The 16,806-nt window shown below is 40.4% G+C and overlaps 1 protein-coding gene and 2 long non-coding RNA genes across 6 annotated transcripts in view; 1 reads left to right on the top strand and 2 right to left on the bottom strand.

Annotated features, from left to right (window-relative positions):
- LOC112486274 (uncharacterized) overlaps positions 1-5,212 on the bottom strand; it is a 10,870-nt gene extending 5,658 nt beyond the window's left edge. For 2 of the 4 annotated variants that reach the window (XR_003048680.1, XR_003048681.1), the window contains exons 1-2: positions 5,149-5,212; positions 2,864-2,982 (exon numbers count right to left, since the gene is read on the bottom strand). This is a non-coding gene — a long non-coding RNA (uncharacterized LOC112486274). Of the gene's footprint in view, positions 1-2,863; positions 2,983-3,549; positions 3,689-5,148 lie in introns of those variants that run through there. The other 2 variants (XR_003048678.1, XR_003048679.1) reach the window with 1 other exon arrangement.
- LOC103396483 (neurturin) lies at positions 2,976-5,141 on the top strand. Its single transcript, XM_025052350.1, has 2 exons — positions 2,976-3,704; positions 4,069-5,141. The coding sequence occupies exons 1-2, from the start codon at positions 3,428-3,430 to the stop codon at positions 4,497-4,499; spliced, it is 708 nt and encodes a 235-aa protein (XP_024908118.1). The 5' UTR covers positions 2,976-3,427; the 3' UTR covers positions 4,500-5,141.
- A 9-nt stretch (positions 5,213-5,221) lies between the features above and the next one.
- On the bottom strand, positions 5,222-15,566 carry LOC112486273 (uncharacterized). The gene is made up of 5 exons (XR_003048677.1): positions 15,104-15,566; positions 14,670-14,868; positions 11,819-11,891; positions 9,295-9,358; positions 5,222-7,534 (listed from the first exon to the last, which is right to left on the bottom strand). It is a non-coding gene; the product is annotated as an uncharacterized LOC112486273 (long non-coding RNA).
- Between the last annotated feature and the right edge of the window lie 1,240 nt (positions 15,567-16,806).

The raw sequence follows: 16,806 nt of genomic DNA, 5'->3' as shown, positions 1-16,806 counted from the left end.
CTTCACTGGTGCTTTTCTGATCTTTTCTCTCTAATCATGTCACGAGGGTCAAACTCCGAGCCAGAGGACGAGACGTCCCTTCACCCCCTCCTTCCGTCTGCCATGGACATTGAGGAAATTTAATCACAGACCTCTCTTATCCTCGTTTTGATAGATCTTTATTTCATCTTCCATAGGCTCTGACCGTCTGATGACTGTGTCCCTCTAGCCTGGGAGGGAGGGAGAGAGAAGGAGGGAGAGCGAGGGGGAGGGAGGGACACAAGTGCCAATCCAAGTGTGATTACACTTCAGCCAGCTTAGAGCTGCTGCGGCCACTGCTCCAATTATTCCTTTGAAAACTCCAGTTTTATTGTGTCATTTGAAATAGTAGCATCTTTCAGAGGCAACAAGAGCTCAGTTGATGGAGGCGGGTCAGGCTGGGACTGTACAGCACATACATCTCAGGATACATCATGTCTGAGGAATTTCTTTGACCAGTTTTATAAGTTTCTGACCCAGTGCTTCAGGCCCACGACTTGGCCCCAGTGCGGCCCAGTCTGTTTTCACTCAGCTGGTTCCTCTTCCAGGTGACAGATGACAACAAGCATATGTGTGTGATGCCTCACATCCACACTCCTCCTCCTCCTGTGTAAACACTGATCCAGTGAGGACATCCACGGCTGTTATCTTTGCCTTTTCACACTTTGAAAGGACACATTTTCTCCAATTTGTTTTGGGCCTCGTACACACGGAGCGTCCTGTCTCAGCGTGTGCACAGGCACATCGGCGGTGAAGCTGTGTGAGGGTCGGGCTCTCATGTGTCTGTGTGGGTGATCCTTTAGTCGTATTTCAGCTCGTCCAAACTTTGATTTCTCGAAGGATGACTTTTCCTTCTGCAGCGGCGTTCCTGTGTGTCCTCTGTGTTACTGCGTCTCACTGTTGTTGGAAAAACAGCTGTGTTTGTCCTCTCGCTCAAAAGACTCCTGGATATGACCAGAGCAGCTCCTCTTCTCCCCTCTTACTCTCTGTATATTTATATCTCTGACAGCAGGGTCCATCAGTGGACATCTGAGCTGATAATTCTGCGGCCATCTGAGCAAACTGAGGCTCCTCTGCAGTTTTATTAGAGCCAATTGACTGCAGACAGAACTAATGGGTTTCTGAGTGGAGCAATTATGACATGAGATCATTGCTGACTCTTCTGTCTTTGCCTGGTGTCAGTGACTGAGACAGCCCAGGACTCATTCGTCTTTAGGTGTTAATTGTTTTATCAAGGTGATCCAAGCTGAAGACACTCATTCGTCAGCGTCGCAGAGAAACAGCTCCCTCCAAAGAACTGTGTAATTGTTTCAAACTGACTTATTAACAGCCAAAGGAAACAATTACATCACCGTCTTTGCTACACATACTATCTGTTTTCCCTCACACACACACAAAAAACCTCACTGGAGGGCTGGTCAAAAAGTTTTTCAACAGATGATATAATCTTAATAAGTGTCCAATGTTTGAAGTTTTGCAACATGTTGATCAAACTCAACAATTTCCCCAGTGAGGGATCAATACAGTTCAACCTAATTTAATCTAACAGATTTGGATATAATTCCTTCTCCTTTTTTTTTTCTTTTCCCAAAACTAAAAAGAAAATTTGAAAGGAACTGTCAAAGACAATCACCAGAATTTCACAAAGAAGGAATTCTCTGATGTAAACACCGCTTGTAAAAGTGTTTTATCTTCAGTGAAGGAAAGAACTAAATGTGTTATTTTCATTGTCTCAAAACTTTTTGACTTAGCCTCAAACTGCCAAAAATGGAATCACATGCCACAGGAAGTGGCTTTCTGCAACATTTACACAATTCACTTTTTTTTACTGTGATTGTGACCTGAAATGTTTGACTCTTCCACCGAAAACCACTCTGTGCCTCCATCCTGCAGGGGCTGCTAACCACGTCAAACCCATATGGACTTATGAGTGATGAGTCAAGCTTTGTTTGATTGGACTGGTTACACCTGATTACGTGCTGTTGATGCCGCTGCAGCTCATGTGTGCAGCTTCTATTTTGCTTCACTCTGTGCTGAGCTCCAAACATTCACTTACGGGAGAGAAGAGTGCCGTGAAGTCTGAATTAATTCTGTTTTTGTTTGTGTTACCTGTTCGTTTGTATGCTTACAGTCCAGTTAGTCCAAAATGTGCACAAACATGCTGGAAATCAAAAGTTCCCGAAATTATATATTTGAACTTGTCTCTCTTGAGTGAAGTGAACAGAGCTCAGCCCAGTGTAAACACTGCAGCAGTCTGTATATGTACACGATACAGTCCAGTCTGGGAAAACACTTTGTTACGCTGCTCTGGATTTGCTGTTAGCTGCTGCCAGTATCGCATTTCCGGCACTGGGGAAATGTTTTGCTTAACTGATGACATGATATGAAAAATGAAAAAAAAACATGTTGGTTAAAAAACACACACTTCAGTAGAAAACTGAAGGAGACAATTTTCTAAAGGCCCAGAGTTTGTGTTGTGTCTGTGTTTGAAAGGCAGGGGTCGTTGTCAGATGACGGGATGAACACACGTTACATGTCTTATCTATTCTAGATAAGACATGTTCACTGATGTCTTGTATAGCGTAGCATAAGGGTTCCTATAGGAGATTCTTGTCAGAAAATGTATTTTTGTTCCTAAACATGATTTAACGTTATATTATTTACTAGTCATTTTAAAACCAAGCAGAACAATTTTGAATTTTCATTTATATTGGGAATATTTAAGCACTTAGAAACAGCAACAATATTATCTAATACAATTGCATAATATTTACCCACAGGTATTTTGATATGAAAACATACAGTAGCAGTAGTAGCAACAAGAAGTCAGTCTAAATTGACATACCGTTCCACAGGGTCACACACAGGTGGTAGCAGTGGTTAGTACTCTGCAGGCTGCCTTACAGCAGGCACGTCACCTTGGATGGCTTGTTCGATTCCCTGGTCGAGCTCGAGGTTCTCCAGCTTCATAACAAAAACAAAAATATGTAGATCATGGATTAGTTATAGTGATGCTAATTAGAATTAGAATAGTTGAAAATTTATATTTTGCAGATATTTGTAACTAGATATTTGATATTTATAACTTCTTCCGCTGCTACGGCACACACTGAACACACACTGCATTCTCCAGTGTCAGCACAAGCCGATGAGCTAACAGATCATGAACCCACTTAGAGTGAAAGTGATCCGACAGTGGAATCAGTAAAAGGTAAACTGACAGAGGAAGAAAAGCTTCAGCTGACAGAGGTGGATTCAAAGCCGGGGTCACTGAAAGCCAACGATTACAACATTGTTCTGTGTGCTCATTATGAGACCAGTTTAGAAAAAGGGGTTTACATGACTGGAAGCTGATGTTTATGTGTTTGACCTCCGTCCACAGAGTTTCAATGCCACTCCACGTTCTAAGATGAAGTTATGGAAAGGTGCCACTTTTGCCTTCATGCTCTGTGGTGCAGCCCTGTCCATCCTACTCCTTAAAAACATGGCCACTCTGGGACAGATCAGGCCAAGGACAAAGTATTCACTCACATCGACAGCTTCAGAAGCAACAGCCAGGACCTCACAGCCATCCACCTCATCCTCGTCGGCGCCACCCTCAGCAGAATCTGCTGAGCTGATGCAGATGGGTGGTCCGCGTCGGGTTTCCCGCTCAGCAGACAACATGAACTCTCTCCTCTCTGACTGTAAGATTGATGCTGGTTTCTTCCTTCTTTCCCACAACTGAGATAGAACGCTGTGTGAAAACCTATTACCTGTCTCAGCAGTTTACTGTAGTTTTCTAATGCTAATAACCTGCAGTCAATTAGCACCTCATAGCTCACCGAGTCTCCGAACAGCTAGGATGACATGCCCACAGTGGTTTCCCATGACTTCACTGAGAAGCAATTAAGACATTTTCTAACTTTTATGTGAGGGAACAATGATTTTGCAGCTGCCATGGTTTTGTTTAATGACTAAATAAAACATTCTTCACTAATAACAGCATGTTTTGTTTGGTTTTTTTTTTTATCTTGTTTATAACTGTTTATTATTTCAATTCTTCGACAGTTTCCATGATGTTCCAAAGTTTCACTGAAGGTGAACTGAAGCATATGGTTGGGACTTTACTGGACAGAAAGAGGAAGAAAAGCCGGCGCCTGGGCGACAGCCTGGCCCGGAGGACTAAAAGAGCGCGGAGGCCGAGACCCTGCTCTGTCAGGGAACTGGAACTAACAGTCAGTGAACTGGGTCTGGGGTACGACAGTGACGAGACGGTACTGCTGCGGTACTGCAGTGGACAGTGTACAGCCCACCGGCACAACTACGACATCACCATGGAGCACATGATGAAGGCGGGCTTCAAGGGCCGCAGAGACAAGGTCAGCAAAGGGCCCTGCTGCCGACCGACCGCGTTCGAGAAAAACTTTTCCTTCCTGGACAATAAGAGCCGCTACCACACGATACACAATGTGTCGGCAAAGAACTGCGGGTGTGTATGACCCGGTGATGATTCTTCATGCTGCTCTCAGGCATTTTTGGAACAAAAATGTTGTTAAAAAAACCTACACAAGGATCTGAACTCAAGATGGGGAGGAAAAAAAAAAGAAGAGAACGTTCTCACGGACAACTGGTGCCGTTTCCCTTCTGTGGATTCTTCTGTGCAAAAGACAGAAAATGACTGTTTCTATAAACCTTTTTTTTCTCTCTGTGTAGCAACACTGTTGACTGCATGTCAATAACAATAGCAGTATTTGTGATTTAGCACTGGCACAAGACGATACTGTTACTGAACCTCATGTCCATGCACATCTCCACGTCCACATAAGTCCACTGGGGACAACAACCAATCACAGAGCTACAAATGCAACACATGTTCAAATAAAATTCACCAATGGCAACTCTATGTCCTGTTATACACGGCCAGGAGCGGGGGTGTCATAAAACCATAAGAACAACAACTTCATCAACAGTATTTTGACCATTTTACTCCAAAACTGAAACATGGAATAAAATCTAATTCTGCCAAACATTTCACAAGAAATATAAATAATGTTCAACAATATTATCTACTAGTATTTACCCACAGGTATTTTGATATGAAAACATACAGTAGTATCAGCAACAAGAAGTCAGTATAAATTGTCATACCTTTCCAGCAGGTCACACATGGTACAGCAGTGGTTAGTACTCTACAGGCTGGCTTACAACCGGACAGTTGGATGGCTGGTTCGATTCCCTGGTCTGTCTGGAGCTTACATGTTCTCCTCCCCTTGTGTTCCAGGTTCTGCAGGTTCATAAGAAAAACATGTCGATCATGGATTAGTTGACGTCTTAATTCTAAACAGACTGTTAGTATAAATGTGAGTTGATTGTGTCGTTGTGCTGTGATGCCCTTAGACTGTGTAGGTGGTAACCCCCTCTCCTCCCCCGGGAACTCACCTATGACTTCTGTAATTGGCTCCAGCACCCTGCCTCCTCCCCCCTTCATCCTCCCTCACACAAACCCCCACCTGAAAAGTATGAAGGACTAGAAGATGAATATGTAGCAGATACATTTCCAAATGTACATTAAAAGTACGACCACCTGAACAGACCTTTGACGTGGTATAAAAATAAAGTGGGAGTAAATTATCTCTCTTGTAAGTATATAAAAATGTACACATGAACATTGTAACATAATATAAACATATATTTTAAACTTTTTGTTTAATAACTTATGGGCCTGATTGAAAAATGTGCAGAGTCAGTACTGGGCCCCGGTCCTTATGTTTGACACCCCCGGTCTGTAGAACGTACATTGAACCCTTTGACTGTTACCTTCTTACCGGTTTTGCGTACAGTACTGTTACTTACTGCAGTGTTATTACACAGGTGAAAAGATGTGTCCTTGGTACCGATATGTTGATCAAAGGAAATCCCTTTCTGTAGCTCCAGGTGTAAAAACCCACTCGTACTCTGTGACGTATTTATCCATGTCGTGTAGATTAACAACCAGAGTGTGTTCCTCCTCCAAACTCAGTCTCACACTCGTTACAAGTCTTTACAAATAACCTGCGTCTGCAGCTGTCCAACATAATGAGTCGATTCCACCTGAATGATTCATTCACTCAGTCGTATCTCAGATCAGTTTGTCCCTCGTCAACAAACCGTTGTCTGCAGTGATCGATTGGCAAATATTTCAAATGTAATCTGATCTCTTCTAATAACCTGTAATCATCATGAAGTAGAAACATGAGCTGGAAGATGTGTTTGCAGCCATCCAGTATATGTATCCCTCAGTACTACTTCTTCTGGCCCGTTCCATGCCTCTGTGTTGTGTTGCCTAGTAGATCTTTAAGGGAAAATAAGCTGTTAAAACCTATAATGAAGCATCGTTAACCTTCTTTCTGTATTTGGTTTAAACCCATTGCAAATGTTCGCCTGAAGTACAACGAATTTTGTGGGTTTTCTTTTTTTTTTTGGTTTTTGAAAAGTTGCAGTGCGTGGATGCAGTGCATCTTTTTTTTTAAATGTAGTTTATATTGTATTTATTTGGGACGTAAATTATGGTTTTGCATATTTATTTAGAGTAGCACACAAAAAGGGACTGCTTTATCAAGCAACTGTGCCAAAAATGTTTTATCTAACATTCTATACTGACTGCTGAATAAACAATATTCCAGAGCAGGGATGTGAACGCATCGTTTCTTCAAACCTCAGAATCCTTAGATGTCACATATGTGGGATTTGAATTGGGTTTTCAATAAGCAAAACTGGACCGATCTCGACAAAGAATTAAATGTTTATATAAAAATTAAAAGCACATTCAAAGCACTGGCAAAACTAGCCGTGCAACAGTGAGAGAGATTTGAGCGCAGATTAAATTAATTTACTGAAATGAAAAGTGTGTCACAGTGAGGCCTGAATCAGGTAAACCACATTCCATGTCCAAGAAGATGAGTTTAAACGTTTTCACTGATTCGTTTGTAATTGTCCTCTAATTGAAATGTAAAGAACAATAAGATAAATACTATTTAATTGTGTGGATGTGATACCAGAAAAGAAACAGACACTGAACTGCATGAGTAAACGTTTTAACCACACTGAGGTTGAATCTTCAGCAGCAGTGGTTGAAAAAAACAAAACAAAACAAAAACTTGCAGATGTGGCCATCGTTTTTTTCCTCTCGTTATTTGTCCACTACAAGTTTACACTATTCTGTGTGTATTTCTAACCAAGCACTGATTTGTCTTTTCTGCTCCACTTGCTTTGATTATTTTGGTCATCTGGGAGCCCAACCAGTAATTATGTTAAATAAGAGAGAGAGAAAAGGAGGAAAATTACAGGCTGGTCATGGTCACAGTGCTAAATCTAATCATTTCACTGGATTAACCACAGATGATAACCACGCTGTTGGACTGACAACAATGGAGGATAGAGTTCTTTAAAAAATGTAAACATAGTGAGAAACAATAGTATTTTCCTCCAGTATTGTCAAACAGTACCTGTGACAGACAGACTCCAAGTCTTCCTTCAGTCAAGCCTCGTCGTCGACCTGCAATCCACAACAACACAGGGATTAGCAGGAGTGAACAGTGGCATCAGCATTTGAATTTGAGAGACAATTACTGTAGTACTGTAGTACTGTAGTACTCTGGTGTATTTACAGAATGTAGAAAAGTATTTCACAAAACTCCAAAACTAATAGAATCAAAAAGATGTTGCGGGTCAAAACTAACTGTATTTGATGACAGAAATGTCAGTATATACAATATATATTCACACATACTGTACATATATGCAAACTTTATATATATTTATTCATCTTATATATATACATATATATATAGGGGCAGCCTGGTAATAGCATATCTGCTACTAACACAACAATTTCCAAAATATGGGATCAATATAGTACACATTTATTTATTATTTTATTACAGATATATACACATATATGTATATATATGTAAACATATATGTATACATATCTATACATACTGTATAGACTGTAAATATATACTGGATATAGACACAAAGACATATATGCACATATACAGTATGTGTATACATATATGGGACTTATTATATTAATGTGTGGCTCAAGTATACGTATTTTCTAAGGAGTCAACAGACAAAGTTACTCTGTTCACAGGAAAACATATACAGTTTCTAAATTCTCAGCTTTGTTCTGAACTGCTGTGTAAAAAAAAAAAAAATTCTTGTGAAAATGCCATTAGATATGTTTTCAATTTCTGCAATGGGAAAAGAACGGAGAATTTGACCTGTCTTGTTGGACGTGTATGACCTTTAACAACTGTTTTCAGTAAAGAAACATAAAAAAATAAATATTAAAAAAAAGAAAAAACTGGATTTGGATCAGCACTCACACAGGAGGCCACATGACATCTCTCAGTGAGACTGTCAAACAAGTGTATGTTCTTCCCAGCAGACAGTAGAGCCTGTCACAGCAGGCCCAGCACAGGTGTAATTGATATCATTAATTGTATCTACATTCCTTTCATGCGTGTCAGGTTCAGGGGCAGGTTGTTGATCTGAGTCCCTGTGTGATCACAAATGGTAGAAAGCCCATCCAGTAACCGCAGGGAAAAATAAAGTCCAAATGCATTCTTCTAATAAGGTCCTTTGTTGTTGCTACTACTAATTAAAGGCATTCTAGGAAAGTATTTAGAGGAAGGCGCAGCAGAAGGCGCTGCTTTAGGAGTATATAAATGCCAACATATAAAAGTCGTTTTTCCAAGCTGCCTTTGAATTAAACACAAATGTCAACAGAAATGACAACAGGAATGTAAACACTCGATGCTGTTGGTTTGAAAATACAGGGTATAATTAAGAAACAGTACTTCATGGTGCACGTAGTGTAGATGCCAACACTTAATGTTTTAAAGGTGTATTTTGGGGCTAAGGCTTACAGTAAGTTGTTGTTAGGCACTGCAGTCAAACAATTGATTAAGGCTATCAAACAATTTCATCAATTCATCAAAAATATTTACACTACCATCGTGCAAATATCTCTCAAATATCTGTTTCAAATCCTTAAACACACACTGATGTCTGTGGTGTGGCACAACTGTTGGAGTTTACCAGTGAAAACCGATCTGTTTCCCTTTGGGTTTTTTTCTTCAGCCAAGTGTGTTCTCTCTCCTCTGTTTGCCTGTGACGTAGTGTATTTAATGCAGCTGCGATGGAGAAATGACCACAACTCCCTGAATGTAGAGCAATTTCATATTTCATGTAGTGAGAATCGGAGGAGAAAAATAAAAGGAATGTCACTTGGAAAAGTGACTTTCACACCTGCTGCTGGAGAAGAGGGACGATCCCGCGTGGCCTCTCTGCAACTTGTCGTATCGCTGCTTTCCTGAAGTGCAAAAATATGCTGTTTTCAATGTTTACAACATCAATAAAGTGTTGGCCTCAGATGTAAACAGTCTCCTGCAGAACACTGTCTTCAATCAAAACAAAACTCCAAGCCCACTGCGTAGAATGGGACACTTGGGAATTAAAAAAAAGAAAAAAGGGAAAAAAGAAGGGCTGGTTAACATAAGCAACAATGGCAGGGAAATCACACATGGCAGACATTTGATAACAATGCATGATTAATCTGCACCAGCCCAGCGTTTGGGTTAAAAAGAAATAACCATCACTGCTATTTATTTTTCCTAATGTACTTTTCCCGGAGGTGATAATAGCAGGTTACAGTGGTGGCCAACAGGAGTTCATTAAAGCTCAATTCAACGAAGCAACACGTGGCTCTTACTCTGAGCAGAGAAAAAAAAAACAAACAACCAAAACAAGACAAATATTGGTGATTATTTCTGTTTGCTGAATTTAAGAAAAAAAAAAGAAAAAAAAAGAAAAAACCTTAACACTGATGTGTGTTGAAGGATTGTACTGTAAGTGTACACAAGACATCTGCTGTTGGAAACAGACAAGATCTTCAATAAACATGCCAGAGTTTTACAACCACCTCCCTAGTCCAGCTGCAGCGAGCTCGTCAGACAACTCTATCAAGGCAGAGAAAAAGAGAGAGAGGGAGAGAGAGAGAGGGGGGGGGGGGGGAGAGGGGGGGGAGGGGAGGGAGGGGGGGGGGGGAGGGAGAGAGAGGATGCAACAATGGCTCTGGAGGACCCAAACAGCCTGAACAACGGGACGAGCGAGTGAGCAGGTGTTTCTCGTCTTCCACAGCCGATCTGACCTCTGACCTCAGATTTTTCAACACGATCCATATTGGCTCTATAGTTATTCTAACTTAAACAATGTACAGCACACTGGGTGTGACACTTTCCATTACATGATAAGATTTACACAGCACTGGGGGGAGGTCAGTGATATAAATGACTGGGGTATAGACATATATATATATACATATATATGTATATATGTATGTATGTATGTGTGTGTGTGGTACAGTTTCTATTCATATGTTTCTTTTGTGCAATGTTTTTCTTTTAAATGTTTAACGGTAATGGAGGAAAACCCAGAGGCTTAGATTCTTGTAGTGAAAAAGAAAAAGCAGAAGGTGCTAAATTTGACAGCGCTGCTCATGAATGGCTTCATCTCCGCTGTGCCAGAGAATGACAGTCTTTCTCTGAGCAGACGGGGGGGGCGGTGGAGGGGGGGGGGCTGAACAGAGACTCCTCTGTGTTTGAACGGACCTCACTTACTGCCCCAATAACAGTCTCAGATGGTCCTCTGTGGACAGGATATGGCTGTGGAGATGCTGCCTGGTCGGCGTGCGTCAACTGTTCATGTGTCTGCGTTATCAGCCCGTGTTATTGATGCTCCACAGAGATACCAGCGCAGGGGTCGATGGTTATCATGACCATGGAATGATATTTATTATATTTCATCCTAGGTTACTGGAGCTGTCACTGTTTAATACCCTTTGAATATTACTGCAGTATTTTTATTACTTTAATACTAGAAAGCAGCAAATATTCCCTCAGTAGATTGACTGAGTTAAATCTACCCAAAAAATGAATAAATAGCATTAATACTGCTAAAACCCAGACTGCCCTGTAGGGCTGCTTTTTCTATGATTGTGACATCATCAACATCAACATGCAGTGGCAGTTATTATTACATCACATGCCACCACTAAAAAAAGGAAATTTGCTCTTCAAGTACAACCAAAGTATAGGTACTAAAATTCTTTGTTCCACTAGAGGGAGTCCAGGAAACAAAAATGGCACACGTACCCTATTTTGAAAAGTTCAATTTTATCGTTAAATTTAATGTTAAATTTAAAATGTAATTTAAAAAACAACTTTAGTACAGTTTTGTTTTTAGATGCATAGCTTTCCACCTCACATCTCCCCCTTGTGGATTAAAATGAGAAGGCAAATTAAATGTACAAATTAAAGATTACAAAGAGCAGAGGAGTGGACTTGGAGTGAACACGTTTTCAGAAATGTCTGAGTCAATGGGACTGGTACCTGACTCACTTCCAAGGAAAGAGTATTTATACTGTGGTAAGTATAGTGCAGTACTGCGTGCCATAAATCAACATTGAATTTGATGAATCAACTGTGTTGCCCTGGTATGGATTTAAACTTTGATTACAGTGCCACTTCATTTTATATTTAGATACACTATAAACTGGGTGTCTAAAAAGGTGCCAGGTTCACCTGCAACATGAAATTAGCACTTATCTAAAATATGACGTCATGTGAGGTCAATATAAATACTACTAGGGTATTCGTCCAGTAGTTTCTGGTGTCTGGCTCTTCTCCTTTTGTAATCACTGGGACTGTTTCCAGACTACAGTAATAGTGCGTAACCATATCTGACTGTTGACTCATGTATTTATTTACATTACCTTTATTTATTCATGGAATACTCCTCGGTTGTGTGCGCTGATCCGTGCTGCCGTCGTTGTTGCTCGGGATTCACTGGGAACAAATGATACAAATAAGGAATTAGAATTTCTTCATAGAGATCACGTAGGCAGACACTGTGGTTTCGTGCCTCTGCTGTTTACCCAGGCCGCTCCGGAGGATGAATGGTGTATAATAAAGCGTTGATATATGGTGTGTATACCTCCCTACCCTCCGTATAAAAGCAACACTCCTCATCCAGCCTTTGGTTTCAACCCAAGCATGCCACGAATACTATTAACAGAATGTTTCCATGACCATCTTTTATCAGCCTCTCTGTCTGAACCTAATCCACTTTGACTAGGTCCGATTAGAGCTGGGCCATAACTTCTCAGTCTGACTAAGACAACATGACTCATATCCAGATCAGCCTGTTGTAAGAACGCCTCACCTCAGCAGTGTTCATCAACATCTTTTAAAAATGTGGGATCAAAGGTGGCAATTTTAAATGATCTCCCTCTATCGCTCTCTCAGTTTTAGTTACGGTGGTAGAGAAAGGTACAGCTTGGAGAAGAGCGATAAGAACCGTGTTAACAGATGTCATTTGTTCTCACAGCTGAAGGGATTTATAAGAGGAGGCTGCTTGAGTAATCACCCCAGATACCGATCTCTGACCTTCTCCTCATTTAGCCATGCATATGAGGTCCTTCTCAGTCTGACATCATGGCATGTACAGACTTGAACCTGGTCCAAGTTCACTGATGTTCAGGAGCCGCCGCAGCACATATCACTTTCCAACAACTTCCACCTGGCCTGAACTGAACACACGCATGGCTACACTGTGTCATTAGCATTTAACAAGCAGGAGGAACACAGTGTGTTCAGTCACTTGATCTGAAAACAATGCAAATCAAAGCTGGGGCCGAGACTCAGACAAAACAAATACATCACACTGAAGACCGGGCCTGGTGGCTGTGGGTCACAATGTGGGGCTTTGATCTGAATGTGCACACTAACAGGCTCACAGTGGACAATCCAACATATTAGCCTCGGTTCTTTTCACACCACGTCATGAATTAGTTATTAGGAGAGACTCAAGTTCTGCAGAAATGTTGGACCAAAGTGAGGACGTCATGACGTCTCAGACCTACGAACCTGTGGCCTTCTGTAAATAGTAGATGAACTCAATCAATTAATAAACAACTGCAGTTTCAGGAAATAAATCAACATTAATAAATCTTTTTAAGGGAAACACATGAGAATATCAGTCAAATCCATCAGGATGAATCTGATTAATATCTAATCCACACCAGGGTTCAATCTCCTCTGCCTTCACAAACACACCAGCACAGAGCTCACCGACAGTGTTCACGTCAGGTGGATATTGTCTTTCTATGTTTCTTGCTCTTGTACATCTGTCTCTCAAACTGAATGTGGAATAAAAGACATGAAGGCACTGCTTAAAAGTGAATAAATTAACTGTATTAAGGAGCTTAGCAGGAGTTGAAAACATTCTGAATAAAGACGACAGGCGTTAATCCCTGCAATTATATCTGACAGAAGAAACTCAAACTGCTGACATTTCACTTGGACCAGACAGATCTCCCTGGTCTGACTGCTGCCTTACTGCCTGTTGTTCCTCCTCCTCCTCTGAGTATCTCACATCCAGGATGCTGTTTTCATTTTTGAGCACATGAAGAACATGCAACTGTACACAGAAAAACTGGGAATCAAACCCCAATCTTTTCGTCGTAAGGCAAGAGCCCTTACCACCGCCGTAAAGCATTGCCACAATTCCAAAGTCAACAAATGCAGCCAGGGCTTCATATGTACCCTCTGGAACGGAAACGTTATTTGTGTGGAGCCAAAGTATTTTTTGTGTGTCTTTGAAGGCTGTAATAAAGTTGTTTTTACCATCATTACCAGCGGTCGACAAATAAATGTAATTTTCAGAGTTTTACACCATCATTACAGATGAAATATCTGCACTGGAGGAACGTTCACTCTTTGAACAGACTTTCATCGCAGACAAAATAAGAGCTGTAAACACACAGTAAATGTGAACCTCATGGCGAACACAAAAAAAACAACAAAAAAAACCCTAAAATTTATTTGGGATATTTTCACCACTTTTCACGACCTGTGCTTTAACGCCTGCTCTGTCCTAGAAGTTTTACTGACTTTAGGTGTGATTCTTGTTCTCATACTGACAGTAGCGCCTCACATGGACTTCATATAAATTTAATGATGTTTCTCAGTGGGTTTGGTCGTGCAGGAGGCGTTCTGTTTGTTTTGTCAAAAAGGCCTGAGGTCATGATTATCCATCCATGTGTGAGCCACAGCAAACAGAGTTTTCAAACTGAAAGAACTAAAACCCACCAGTCCACACACTTCTGTCTGTGACCTTCAGGATTAACCTGAACGTGCCGTCTGTCATGCATGGGAACACAGCAGTTACTGTGATCATCATTATCCTTGTATGGCCCCCGTGCTGAGCTCCAAGGCTATAATAAAGGTTAATTCAGAAAAACAGTTCCGTTACTATGCAACATGCCTGAGCTGAACAGGTAGGACCGGCTGGAAATACTCCCCACGTCCGTAGTACAACTGTACTCAGAAGCCTGGGTGTGATTCACAGGTAATAACGTGATACAACGGTTTGTGTTTGATTCAGCGAACAAAAACATAAAAAGTACCATCAGCTCTTTAATGAGGCCTAATGTTCCATGGGAACATTTAGTTAATGAGCCATGAAAGAATAACAGTGTAAGTTACGTAACACAACATCGTTGGAAAAGACTTTTTTAAAAAGTTGAATGACATGTTCAACTAATTAACAGTAACACAACTTACATGCTTCCACCCTGTGTTTTCACTGCCCGGAGCAAACAGCAGCCACTGGCTGAGATTTCCAATGTGCACAGCGCCCCTCACTGTCCAGCTGGTGGAAATGGTACTCCCAGTAGGCCAGCGTTTGTTTGTTTGTTATGTTGCTGAGTTGCTTGCGTAACAGCTTTAGGAGGAAGGAGCGACACTCATAAATCAGCAGAGACTACAAACAAACCAAGAAAAGGAATGAGTGTTTTTTTTTTCTGTTACACCACAGGGGGATTTTATGCCACAAGGAGAGAAACAATTTAATACCATAAACATAAAAACAAGACCCAGTAGGCAAAGTTATTAGGTTACAAGGAATACCCCACCTGGAAGAGAAAACTGGACCAACTGTTCTTGGAATCACCAAAATGAAAAGTTGAAAAGTTACAATTACATTTGGAAAGACTTACCAAAGTCCAGGGACGTCTTTGGCACCAGGTCAGGACCTTCACTTTCATCACGAATGTTCTTCTAGTTTTGGGGGGGGAAAACAATCAGATGAAACCAGATAGAAACCTTCAAAGATTCAACTTTTTTTAACAGCTCTCCGTTCAAGTTTGGCTAAAAATACTTCAGATATCACCAGAAAATAATTACATTAAATACTATACAGTACACCGGGGGTCCTATGGTACCTGTGGCTGCATCTGGCTCTCAGATAAATCTTAGCTGGTACTTCTTAACGCAATAAGTAATAAATAATTTTGCTGATATTAAAGTAAAACATTAAAGAAATCATAGCGTTAAAATAATGCGTTATGTTAAATACTTGGTACGTCATCTTTTATTTCTGGCATAAAAAGTGAAAACAAAGGTCTGACGGTGAAAATATAAAGTAAATAACAGTACTGTTAATGATAAAAATTAATATAATCTAATTAATTAATGACGGAGCTCCTAACATGTACTGTACACCTACCATAAGGACAACAGAACCCGACTGTTGCTCCCCGGGGTTCACTCTAATTAGCATATGGGTGTAACCATATATTTATAACTCTGTTACATGTTTTAATCCATACAATATTTTTTTTTTTTGCCCTGGGGCAATGGGGGAGGATTAAGCCGTAATAAAATGATTGGAATTTGGCTGGTAAAAGGTCGATGTGTAAAACACAAGACTATGGAATCACGTAAACAGAATACTGTAGATGCGCTGAGGGATGAAGTACTATGACTGACATCCAGGCGGTTGGAAAAGGCCTAAATCCACAAGGCGGTGATACGAGTTTTTACATGCATTAACAGAGACTACGGGGTTGAGGAGAAAAATACTTTACTCCTGAGTCACTACAGAAAAGTACACAACAGACAACGTATGCAGTGCAGAGGTATGTTGGTATTTTAAAATATTTAAGTGCTGTTTAAGGGCCTGTTGCCACAGACAGGGCTGAAGTAATTGGTCAATTGAAATATGGCTTACTGATACTTTATTTAATTAAAATATTTTTTTTGTTTTAAACTGGCAGGTTTCTGGTTTGACACATTTGAAGGATTTTCAACAATAAAAGAAACCTTCAAAACATCCACTAAATATCTATTAAAATACTTGAACTTACACTCGAAAACATTCTTCTCCATCTACTCAAAAGGACAAAATTACTATTCATCACCATCAGGTATGCACGTCAACCACCGTTATGTAACCAGTGTTATTTTTCCTGCTGCAGTTGTGTTCCCTCAAGTCTAGTTTATTTAAATCTGTTAAGCATCAGTGATGAAAACAGGAACAAGTTGTACTGTAATATTTTAAGACACCTGAAAACCTGAAAATACATCAGCTCTGGTTGAGGGTTTTTTTTCTTTAAATAAACATTACGTTAAATTTCTTTGTTGAAACATAGAAATAGTGTCATGCAGTTTAAGTGGAACTTTTTTAAATTGAAATGCACTTTTGGAGAAAAAGCTCTGCCCATAAAAGCTTCTTTAAATTTCCATTTACAGTAGCACACGTTTATAAAAATGTCAATGGTAAAAAAAAAAGGTTGCGGACTTCTGCGCCAAGATAAATATCTTACTAGTTTTCAGTCTTCGTATTAAATCTTTAACCATCAGTTCCTATAGGTTTGTTTTGTATCAGTTGTGTTTATTTTGTTTTCGTTGCCAGGGAGTT

This window comes from Cynoglossus semilaevis, chromosome 20, assembly GCF_000523025.1.
Source record: "Cynoglossus semilaevis isolate Cse_v1.0 chromosome 20, Cse_v1.0, whole genome shotgun sequence".
Taxonomy (NCBI): Eukaryota; Metazoa; Chordata; class Actinopteri; order Pleuronectiformes; family Cynoglossidae; genus Cynoglossus; species Cynoglossus semilaevis.
Note: the sequence above shows the minus strand (reverse complement) of the source record. Positions and strands in the feature narration are given on the sequence as shown.